The sequence below is a fragment of the Dreissena polymorpha genome, chromosome 2 (genome assembly GCF_020536995.1).
Source record: "Dreissena polymorpha isolate Duluth1 chromosome 2, UMN_Dpol_1.0, whole genome shotgun sequence".
Taxonomy (NCBI): Eukaryota; Metazoa; Mollusca; class Bivalvia; order Myida; family Dreissenidae; genus Dreissena; species Dreissena polymorpha.
Genome location: NC_068356.1, coordinates 125,729,915 through 125,742,168, shown reverse-complemented (window position 1 = coordinate 125,742,168; position 12,254 = coordinate 125,729,915). Strand labels below are relative to the sequence as shown.

Genomic DNA, 12,254 nt, shown 5'->3' with positions numbered 1-12,254 from the left:
TTACGCTAGGAATCTGTAAAATATTTGAATATCTAAAATTTATTAACGAATTTCTTTTTACAACTAAGTTAGTAAGTACTACAGGCGCAAGCCCGTTAAGAATTTTGTAGGTTTCAATAGCCATAGTATGCATTTTTCTAATATAAAGAGATGGAATTTTAACTTTTTGAAGCAAATCATGGTAAGATGAAGAAAAATCATTGTAAACAAATCTAAGTGCCCTTTCTTGCAGTCTTTCCATTTTCTTTGTATTGTTTTCAGAACAGAAATGCCAGGCCATTGGGCAAAAATTGAAATTGGATAGTATAAAAGTATGAAAAACTGTCAATTTATTTAGCTTATTTAGATGTTTACCTATTCTTTAAATGATATTTAATTGCCTATCCGCTTTTTTACAAATATTCCCAATATGATCTTCGAAATTGAGTTTATGATCAATATCAATACCAAGATTATAATGGTATAATTGTTTCTCTGAGATCGCCTAGGTGAAGTGGATATGGTGTTCATCTAGCGATCGGGAGGTCCCGGGTGCGATCCTTTTTCTGGGCGCGTTCTTTAGATCTACCCCAAAGACACCAAGTGCTGGTTCTACCCAGGCCCAAGACTCATTGAATAGCCAAAGTGCGTCGATGCTCAACAATTGCTATTAGATTACACGTATTTGATAAGAAAGCAACACACAGGTTATATAGCAAGTTAAATGAGAGAATAGCTTTAATATTTGTGAATATTTTGTTATTAAATGCGATTTTCTCGAACACGTGCATAGTGTAATATTGCCTATTTATTCGATTAAAACGCAACTTGTGTAAATCAAGAACACTCCCGGAAAATAGAAAATTAGACAGAGACAGATGTACATTTAACCACTCTGTCTGCATCATAAACCACGCAACCATGGTAATAAACTGAATATAATTAATTCGCTTGTTTATTTGTAAGCCGTTGAATTTAATTTCAATTGGTCCTACTTGATGCAAATCCAAATATATCGGATATTCAGAAAATAACTTACCGATTTCGTTCGGACAGTTAGTAACTGAGTTACTCATGTTATTGTTGGATCAGAACAGAATCATTTGAACAGTATATTGTTTTGAAGAATAGATATTAAGATTCACCGCTTGATATTTGGTTTACTAAAAGCATTTGAATGTTAGGGACCGTTACGTCCTCGTGGCGATTCGCATTAAATACAGTCGATAGGTGTATAACGGATAGCTAAGGACTTCGAGTCTCATTTCAACGTAAACGCCATGCATTCAGTAATTAAATCATTAAACCTAGATAGACACATGTCTTTCCTTTTGAAACATGGCAGCGGTTTTAAATTTCCGAAAAAATATTATTTGTTTACAGCGCGAATTTCATGGTACACTGATTAGGCCATTACCGGATCCCTTAGTTCTTTATCGGATTACATGTGTATCGTGTTATTTCTTGAAATTTGACACAGCATTTGTAAACAATAATTGCAATATATGTACATTTCCAGAGAGGAAATTAATTTCTGCGTTTTATAAGACCAAGTTCATGGAAATCGCTGCACAATTGATGAAGTAATGGCTGTTCAAAGCGATGCACCCTATATTCGAGTTGAATACCTTGTTATATATATAGATTTGATAGTGACAAATATGTTTTCAGAGAAATCGTTTTTTCGTTATAATTTGAATAGTTTTCATCAAAAATGATGTTTTCACTAATTAATATCATAGCCACACGCTAACCACATTTGTATTGGACAACTTCAATTGAGTTTATATTTATTTTGAGACAATCCCCACATTACTGAATATTGGTCACCGCATGTCCGTTATTCACTAAATCCCGAGTTGAAGCTGTCATGCTTATTTTATATGGTACGCATCAATTTGGTTTCTGAGCATTCTTACTTTTGTAAAGGACACATAATACTAAAATATTACATCAATGAACATTATGTTTACCAAACAAAATCTGCAAAATTCAAGAAACCATTTGTCTGCACTTTTCCTGTCGTCACAAAAACGGTGCGTACATAACGTGACCTTGTTTTGCTTTCGAAAAAAGAAACAGTTGTAAACATTGAAACACGTCAACAAAACATGAATCGACTTAACAATGATAGACTTTTTGTATTCAATTCAAGAAAACTATAAATCTTAACATAAATAAAAGTATTTTGCAAAAAACGTTTAACTTATCCGTTACTCACTAAAATCCGCTATACACCAATTGACTGTAATGTGTTGTGTGATATGCCTCTTTGTGGGAGTGGTTGCAGAAACACAATTCTATAATAAAATATTTTAGCTGTGCTCTTTAGTCTAGGTAAAACGGGCTTAATGCATGTTCATAGTGTTATCCCAGATAAGCCAGCACAGGCTAATCAGGGATGAAAATTTTGAAGAAACTTCCTTTAAAAAATAAAATCCATCAAGAAGAAAATGATGTCCAGGATTAGCCTGTGCAGAATTCACAAGCAAATCTGGGATTGCTGTTTACTGACATGCATTAGCCCCACGTTACTAGGGCGCAGCTCATTTTTTTGTTGCAGGCTGGGGACGCAGGAAGCCTGCATTCTCTCGAGATGTTAATGTCAGAGTTCTTCAGTCCAGCCACCAGCAATGACAGAAAACGGGAAATTGGTAACTGTCTGTCTGATATCTTGGACTGAACAGAATGCAAAACCCTAATTGTCTGTAATTGGCAATTGAACAAATAGCATACAGTTCTTAAAATCCTTTGTATAAATTCTCAATTACCACTTAGATATGTATTTGTACGCATTTGAAGTCCCTATGAAAGTTAAATTTAATTCAAGACAATTCTTAGTAGATTCAAGTTTTAAAGGCTTTATTTCCAACTCTTAGATATCCCTTTCTTTCATAGTATCGGCCCTCCTCATTGTATCGTCCCTCTAACAAAAAACCTTCAAGAAGTGCTGGAAAACTATGTTTTTCAATTTTTTGAAGTTGTAATTTATTTGATGGTTATCCATGACTATTATGGCGATCATTCTCATAATTTCCGGTGTTCATTGGAAAGTAGGTCATGTTTATTCCAAGGTGATGCCATGTTTTTTTAAATAATGTAACACACACGCAAGTAGTTTGTTAATGGATTAATAGTTGCTTTATCATATGTGTTATATGCCGCTGATTTTTCAATAAAATGTAAAAATATTTTAAAAACCAAATGACCAAGTTACTATTTTTAGAACAAGCGTGCGCACATAGTAACAAATCTTAACAACCAATCAGAAGGGCTGATACTATGAGAGGGTCTGTACATTAAACTCATTACTACAGGGAGCTTAGTCTAGCAAGTATTTTGTCAAAACATTACCAATTTAAATGCAGTTTTCGTTGTTATGTCCAAGAATACACATTTAACTATATTTTGATATATAACACATGCGTTTTTAGCTCGACTATTATATATAAAATATATATAGTGGAGCTATCCTACTCACCCCGGCGTTAGCGTCTGCGTTAGCGTGCAAATGAAAAGTTTTCGTACTACCCCAAATATTTTCATTGTGCCTTGACATATTGCTTTCATATTTTGCATACTTGTTTACCAACATGACCCCAACCTATAAACAAGAGAAGACAACTCTATCAAGCATTTTTTCATAATTATGGCCCCTTTTCCACTTAGAATATGCAGCAAATGTTAAAATTTGCGTACTACCCCATATATTTTTAATGTCCCTTTACGTATTGCTTTCATATTTTGCATACATGTTTACACTCATGACCCCAACCTATAAACAAGAGCAGACAACTGTATCAAGTATTTTGACAGAATTGTTGCCCCTTTTATACTTAGAATATGCATATTATTGATATATTTATGTTATAGTTTGCATACTACCCCAAATATTTCCTATATCCTTTGACATATTGCTTTTATATTTTGCATACTTGTTTACCAACATGACCCCAACTTATAAACAAGAGCAGACCACTGTATCAAGCATTTTGACATAATTATGGCCCCTTTAACACTTAGATAATTTTAACATTTTGCTTAAATTGCCATAACTTTTTTATTTATGATCACATTTTATTATTACTTTGACAAAACAACACTTACCTGAATACCACAATGGATTCCACCCAAACAATACCCCACGCCCCTACCCAGAATCCCTTCCCACCCCCCCCCCAATTTTTTTTTTTTTAACATCATCTTATAAATTACCCCACCCACATTATAGCCCCTTCTCACCCCCCCCCCACCCAATTTTTATATTTTTTTCCTTTTTTTTATTTTTGAAAGATCGTCTAATAAATGACCACACCCCACATTATACGCCCATGATACTGTCAAGCACTCGAGTAGTCGAGCGCGCTGTCCTCTGACAGCTCTTGTTTTGTATTTTTTCCATTCCAAAATTTCAATGTTTTCAATAAGAGGGCCGATACAACGGATAGACATGATACTGATGAGCAGCAAACAGCATAAAACCTGAACAGACTGCGAGTTACTCATTCTGATTTTATTCTATTTTCACTTTGCTTCTGAGAGGGAGAGGGTTAAAATCTCTGTGTACCCTTTTATTAAACAGGTTTTAAGCAAATTTGAAATCCTAGTAAATTAGATTAGGATATGGCTGGCATGCAGGTGGTGTCAAACAGATTGAATTCGGGGTGTATCAATTTTAGGGCAAAGTCAATGTATTTCTCTCAATTTCTTTTGGTTTGATGGAAATTTCTGCATAGGTCAGAAGGTTGTTTACATGAAGACCTAGTTTACTTAGGATCACATTTGGGGCCAATGGAGTTAATGTCAAGGTCACTGTCACTGTTATAGAAAAACAGCAAACAAGTGGTTTGTGGTCAATTTTTTTAATGGCATGTACTGATCTGGATGAAATTTAGGAAAGATCTAGCTTGTGTGGAAATCTAGCATAGGGTCGAGCTCAAGTTCACTGTTTTCTAAAAATAGAAAAAAAAATCTGCTTAGTAACTTTAGTGTGGATGGTGGTATTGTGCTTAAACTGTGTGTGAAGAAAGCTTGGGGCGGCACAATTATTAAAATTGATACCTTTAATCTTCAAAATCTGGTTTTGTGGCACTGCCAGGTTTTTAGCTCACCTGAGCACAACAAGGGGCGAGGCATTTTTCCTTATATGGCTTTATAGGCTTTAGTAAAACCTTGTTAGCATTCTAGAGGCCACATTTATTGTCCAATTTTCATGAAATTTGGTCAGAAGATTGGTCTCAATGATATCTTGGATGAGTTAAAAAATAATTATGTTTGCTTGAAAAACATGGCTGCCAGGGGCGGGGCATTTTTCCTTATATGGCTATAGTAAAACCTTGTTAACACTCTAGAGGCCACATTTATTTTCCGATCTACGTGAAACTTGGTTAGAAGATTTGTTCCAATAATATCTTGTTATCTCAGGTGAGCGACTTTGGGCCTTTCAGGCCCTCTTGTTTGCATATACATTTTGTGGTTGTTTACACATGTTTAGTTTTCGTCTCACATTAAATGTTGTTTTGCTACATGCAAATTTTGTTATTATTTATGTTGGGTTGGTTGTTCATTTTTGTTTGTGTTTAGAGTTGCTGTTGAACCAGTTCAGCCAGACCAAAGACTGTTGGAAGCAGTGTCTGTTCTTCCTGTCCAACACTAGCAACGAGTTTGTCATGATGTACTGCCTTACTGTTCTAGAGGTAAATATTGTTGAGCCACGCTTTGTGAAAAATGGGCTAAATGAATGTGCATAAAGTGTCTTTCCAGATTAGACTGTGAAGTCCACACAGGCTAATCAAGTACAACACTTTCTGCTCTTTTGGTGTTTTTTGTTTAAAAGAACTGTCTTCTCAGTGAAAATCCGGTTAAGGCAGAAAGGGTCAAACTGCTGAGGCTAATCAGAAAAAAACTTGACGAACATGCATGAAGCCCTGTTTGTCTAAAGCAAGGCTCAATTGGATATCCTCTGTGAAAGATAATAGTAATATTACTCCAATATCTTTAATTGATTGACCTCAGCTGTTTTGTGTTTAGTGTGTCATGTTTGATTTGGTTTGTGACTAACATTATCATAGATCAAAGCGCTGAAGGCACTGCAGTTGTTCTCTATGCTTTCACCTATTCGGAAATACCACATGACTGATGTAGCAAAGTTCACATTTTAGCTCACCTGAGCACAATGTGTTATGGCCCTTTGTCCACCGTGCGTTGTGCGGCGTGCAACATCAACATTTGCCTCTAGAGGCTACATTTTTTGTCCAATCATCATGAAATTTGGTCCAAAGATTTGTCCCAATGGTGTCCTGGACCAGTTCGACAATGGTTCAGGTTGGTTGAAAAACATGGCCGCCAGGGGGCAGGGCATTTTCCTTATACGGCTTTAGTGAAAACTTGTTAACACTCGTTAAGTCCCATTTATTGTCCAGTCATCATGAAACTTTGTCAGAACATTTTATTTTAATGATATCTAAGATGAGTTCAAACATAGTTTCGGTCTGTTGAAAAACATGGTCGCCAGGTGGCGGGGAAGTTCTCCTTATATGGCTAAAGTAAAGTTATATTTCTAGTTCACTCTTTATGAAAATCGGTTTGAACATTTGTTCTAATGATATCTTGGTCTTCACAGAACAGGTCAGTATCTTTGTATCTCAGGTGAGAGACTTTGGGGGTTTCAGGCATTCTTGGTTAATTATGCATTAATATACTCTTCCACGACAGCTATAAATCAATCATAATTTTTTTGCATGTTTTATTCACACTATATGCCAATTTCTAAATGAATGTAGTTGAAAAACTGAAATCTCTGACATAACTGATTTGGTTTTTGGTTCATCATGATGATTTCTCGCAATGGCTCTGTAAACACTGTATAAATTGAATTTGTTTGAAGTCTGCATAGGATCATCACGAATGGCACTTTCCACTTTTATGGATGTTTTCATTGAAAGGAATTCTCTTCTAACAGAACATCCAGGTTAAGCAGAGAGTGTGGTCCTTGATTCGTCTCTGCAGTCTGTGCACAGGCTAACCTGGGACAAAACTTTACCGACATGCAATAAGCACAGTTTCCCCAGAATGAGGCACATATTTTTTAGAACCTGATCAACAAGCACTGGCTGGGCATTCATGTGGATGACAAGCGAGACATTCGTGCCAACCTGAACCAGTACATGATGGCTCACCATGGCAAAGTGCCAACCTTCATCCGCAACAAACTGGTTAAGCTGGTAGTGGACATCGGCCGTATTGATTGGCCTCACTTCTATCCAGAGTTCTTCTCTAGTATACTGCAGGTAGGTCAAACTGGTAGTGGACATCAGCGGTATTGATTGGCCTCACTTCTATTCAGAGTTCTTCTCTAGTATACTACAGGTAGGTCAAACTGGTAGTGGACATCAGCGGTATTGATTGGCCTCACTTCTATCCAGAGTTCTTCTCTAGTATACTGCAGGTAGGTCAAAGTGGTAGTGGGCATCGGCCGTATTGATTGGCTACACTTCTATCCAGAGTTCTTCTCTAGTATACTGCAGGTTGGTCAAACTGGTAGTGGACATCGGCGGTATTGATTGGCTACACTTATATCCAGAGTTCTTCTCTAATATACTGCAGGTAGGTCAAACTGGTAGTGGACATCGGCGGTATTGATTGGCTACACTTCTATTCAGAGTTCTTCTCTAGAATACTGCAGGTAGGTCAAACTGGTAGTGGGCATCAGCGGTATTGATTGGCTACACTTCTATTCAGAGTTCTTTTCTAGTATACTGCAGGTAGGTCAAACTGGTAGTGGGCATCAGCGGTATTGATTGGCTACACTTCTATTCAGAGTTCTTCTCTAGTATACTGCAGGTAGGTCAAACTGGTAGTGGGCATCAGCGGTATTGATTGGCTACACTTCTATTCAGAGTTCTTCTCTAGTATACTGCAGGTAGGTCAAACTGGTAGTGGACATCAGCGGTATTGATTGGCCTCACTTCTATCCAGAGTTCTTCTCTAGTATACTGCAGGTAGGTCAAACTGGTAGTGGACATCAGCAGTATTGATTGGCCTCACTTCTATCCAGAGTTCTTCTCTAGTATACTGCAGGTAGGTCAAACTGGTAGTGGGCATCGGCGGTATTGATTGGCCTCACTTCTATCCAGAGTTCTTCTCTAGTATACTGCAGGTAGGTCAAACTGGTAGTGGACATCAGGGGTATTGATTGGCCTCACTTCTATCCAGAGTTCTTCTCTAGTATACTGCAGGTAGGTCAAAGTGGTAGTGGACATCAGCGGTATTGATTGGCTACACTTCTATTCAGAGTTCTTCTCTAGTATACTGCAGGTAGGTAAAACTGGTAGTGGACATCGGCGGTATTGATTGGCTACACTTCTATTCAGAGTTCTTCTCTAGTATACTGCAGGTAGGTAAAACTGGTAGTGGACATCGGCGGTATTGATTGGCTACACTTCTATTCAGAGTTCTTCTCTAGTATACTGCAGGTAGGTAAAACTGGTAGTGGACATCGGCAGTATTGATTGGCTACACTTATATCCAGAGTTCTTCTCTAGTATACTGCAGGTAGGTCAAACTGGTAGTGGACATCGGCGGTATTGATTGGCTACACTTCTATTCAGAGTTCTTCTCTAGTATACTGCAGGTAGGTCAAACTGGTAGTGGGCATCGGCAGTATTGATTGGCTACACTTCTATTCAGAGTTCTTCTCTAGTATACTGCAGGTAGGTAAAACTGGTAGTGGACATCGGCGGTATTGATTGGCTACACTTCTATTCAGAGTTCTTCTCTAGTATACTGCAGGTAGGTCAAACTGGTAGTGGGCATCGGCAGAATTGATTGGCTACACTTCTATTCAGAGTTCTTCTCTAGTATACTGCAGGTAGGTCAAACTGGTAGTGGACATCAGCGGTATTGATTGGCTACACTTCTATTCAGAGTTCTTCTCTAGTATACTGCAGGTAGTCAAACTGGTAGTGGGCATCGGCAGTATTGATTGGCTACACTTCTATTCAGAGTTCTTCTCTAGTATACTGCAGGTAGGTCAAACTGTTAGTGGGCATCGGCAGTATTGATTGGCTACACTTCTATTCAGAGTTCTTCTCTTGTATACTGCAGGTAGGTCAAACTGGTAGTGGACATCAGCGGTATTGGTTGGCCTCACTTCTATTCAGAGTTCTTCTCTAGTATACTGCAGGTAGGTCAAACTGGTAGTGGGCATCGGCGGTATTGATTGGCTACACTTCTGATCAGAGCTCTTCTCTAGTATTGTGCCGGTAGGTCAAACTGGTAGTGGACATCAGCGGTATTGGTTGGCCTCACTTCTATTCATAGTTCTTCTCTAGTATACTGCAGGTAGGTCAAAGTGGTAGTGGGCATCGGCAGTATTGATTGGCTACACTTATATCCAGAGTTCTTCTCTAGTATACTGCAGGTAGGTCAAACTGGTAGTGGACATCGGCGGTATTGATTGGCTACACTTCTATTCAGAGTTCTTCTCTAGAATACTGCAGGTAGGTCAAACTGGTAGTGGGCATCAGCGGTATTGATTGGCTACACTTCTATTCAGAGTTCTTCTCTAGTATACTGCAGGTAGGTCAAACTGGTAGTGGGAATCAGCGGTATTGATTGGCTACACTTCTATTCAGAGTTCTTCTCTAGTATACTGCAGGTAGGTCAAACTGGTAGTGGACATCAGCAGTATTGATTGGCCTCACTTCTATCCAGAGTTCTTCTCTAGTATACTGCAGGTAGGTCAAACTGGTAGTGGGCATCGGCGGTATTGATTGGCCTCACTTCTATCCAGAGTTCTTCTCTAGTATACTGCAGGTAGTTCAAACTGGTAGTGGGCATCGGCAGTATTGATTGGCCACACTTATATCCAGAGTTCTTCTCTAGTATACTGCAGGTAGGTCAAACTGGTAGTGGGCATCGGCAGTATTGATTGTCTACACTTCTGATCAGAGTTCTTCTCTAGTATACTGCAGGTAGGTCAAACTGGTAGTGGGCATCGGCGGTATTGAATGGCTACACTTCTATTTAGAGTTCTTCTCTAGTACAGTAGGTTTCCACGTATAGCGCGCTCCCGTGTATATCGCTCAGGCTGTTTTTTAAATGCAAAAATGGAGAAAAAAATATTTAAAGACAATAAAACCACCAAATCGGACCGAAAATGGCTGCCATTGGAAAGCTTAATTGAGCATTCAAAATAGGAAGCGTCATTATGATTAGGAGCATGGGTTGCATAGCACTATACTTTTCTGACAATTTTGTAATTTTCTAGCAAAAGATTACGTGCATTTCGTGAAAAACGTGAGAAAATAAGAATTAGTATACATCGTGTGATTTTTTTTGGGGAAAGCATGGGCATTACCGGTAAATTTGAATGTCGCATGGGAGACAGGGATACAGTTGTTGAGGTACACCACTGTTGAACGTTCAATATTTATACACACAAAATGCAATTGCATATCTTCACGTTCTCAAGTGTCAATTAGTGTCTCAAATGTCAATAAGCGTCTTAACAAGTCGTGGCACATATTACTCGATAACATCTGCCAATTCCGAAGTGCAAAATGACCCCTTTCACACCTACCGTTACCCGCAAAAAAACCCTCGTTCGCACCTACCCTTGCCTGCTCTCCGGAATGTCAACAACAATCCCCATCAGAATTCATCAATAAAGAAGTGTAAAAACACAAACAAAGAAATGTCCGCAAGTTTATTCAAACATACAGTCAATATTGTATTAAGAGACCACTCAAGGGAGTAATCAAAAGTGGTCTCTTAATAAAATGGTCTTTAAATAAAAAAGGCCATTCTGGAAGAATGCTTACCCTCAATTTTAATCTATATGAAGGATAATCTCTTTTGTCAACAATGATTTTAACTTTTATAATAAAATGAATATAAACACAATACATAAACAATATTTTACTTATAATGTGTTTTATTTTTTCACTTATTATAAATTATCATATATTATAAATGAATTGTGTGTACATATTTATTTGCAAAAACAACATAGACAAGGAAATATTTTTCACGTTTTTTTTCACCTGACACATAATTTTCCACGTCTTCAAGTGCCTCGGTGTTACGCTTAAGAATGTTCTGAATTTGAGTTTTACCGACTCCAAACTCATCTGCAATTTTACGTGCACTTTTACTCTTTGACAATTCCAAAACCCTAATTTTCTCGTTCAACGTTAACACTTTTCGTTTTGACATTTTATTTTCTGCATGTACGCTTAAGGAAATCTGACTCGATTATGATACATAATGAGCTGAAAAAATTAAAACACGTCAATTGAAAACAAACGAACAGACCTAATTGGAATTTTTTTAAGTAAATAACAATGTGATTGGCTAACAAATATCTACTAATTAGCATAATTACAAATTGGTAATGTACGAATTTCAACAGATGTTGCCGATTAATAGTTTATTTTCCGCACTTCTCAGGAAATGTTTGTCGCGTACAGTGCATTGTTTCTGCACCTGTTATCTATACTCGAGAAGAATCGGCGTTGTCTCTTAACGTTCCACATAGTAAACTTTTTAAGCTGTAGACTGTGCGTAAAACGTTCCTCTATTATTGAACTCAGTAAATTAATATGCAGTCAACAACAATACCGGTCAGAACCGGTCAACGAGACAAAGCATAATCATAATGTTTGGTGTGAAAACAAAGCAGCGGTGTAACAGTACATCTTATCAGCTTAGATAAACAATTAACACGGATTTGTCCCTGAAAGATCAAAACATTAACCACTTTTACCTCCTAGTGGTCGCTTAATTCAAGATTTGGACATCAAAATACATAGAAATCAGCGGTCGCTGGTCGCGTAAGACAAAAGTCGCTGAATACAATATCATTATATAGCGAAAAAGCTCCGAGGGATTTCAAAATGGTCGCATAAGACAAAGGTCGCTTAATACAAGTGGTCGCATCCACAAGATTGACTGTATTTATTTTTGACCAAAACTTCTACCGCATTCATATCTACCAGTAGCGACTTCTTGTTGTTTCGACAATGGCCCCTCAGTCTGTACGATTATAGGGTGGTAGTTTTCTGGAAAAAAAACATGGCGGCCATTTTGATTATTTACGATTACACAACATATTTTTTTACCAATTTAGCAGCCAGGATAGCGTTGTATCAATGTACAGCGCGCACCAGCTTTTTAATTTGAATTTTGGAGGTAAAACACTGCGCGCTATACGTGGAAACCTATGGTATACTGCAGGTAGGTCAAACTGGTAGTGGGCATCGGCAGTATTGATT

General features: G+C 37.8%; 1 protein-coding gene across 1 annotated transcript in view; it reads left to right on the top strand.

Annotated features, from left to right (window-relative positions):
* The first annotated feature begins 852 nt into the window (after positions 1–852).
* LOC127868890 (exportin-6-like) overlaps positions 853–12,254 on the top strand; it is a 61,128-nt gene continuing 49,726 nt past the window's right edge. Inside the window, exons 1-4 of the mRNA XM_052411031.1 lie at positions 853–903; positions 2,543–2,633; positions 5,563–5,675; positions 7,071–7,268. Coding sequence (XP_052266991.1) covers positions 901–903; positions 2,543–2,633; positions 5,563–5,675; positions 7,071–7,268 — 405 coding nt within the window. The 5' untranslated portion in view covers positions 853–900. The remainder of the gene's footprint in view (positions 904–2,542; positions 2,634–5,562; positions 5,676–7,070; positions 7,269–12,254) is intronic.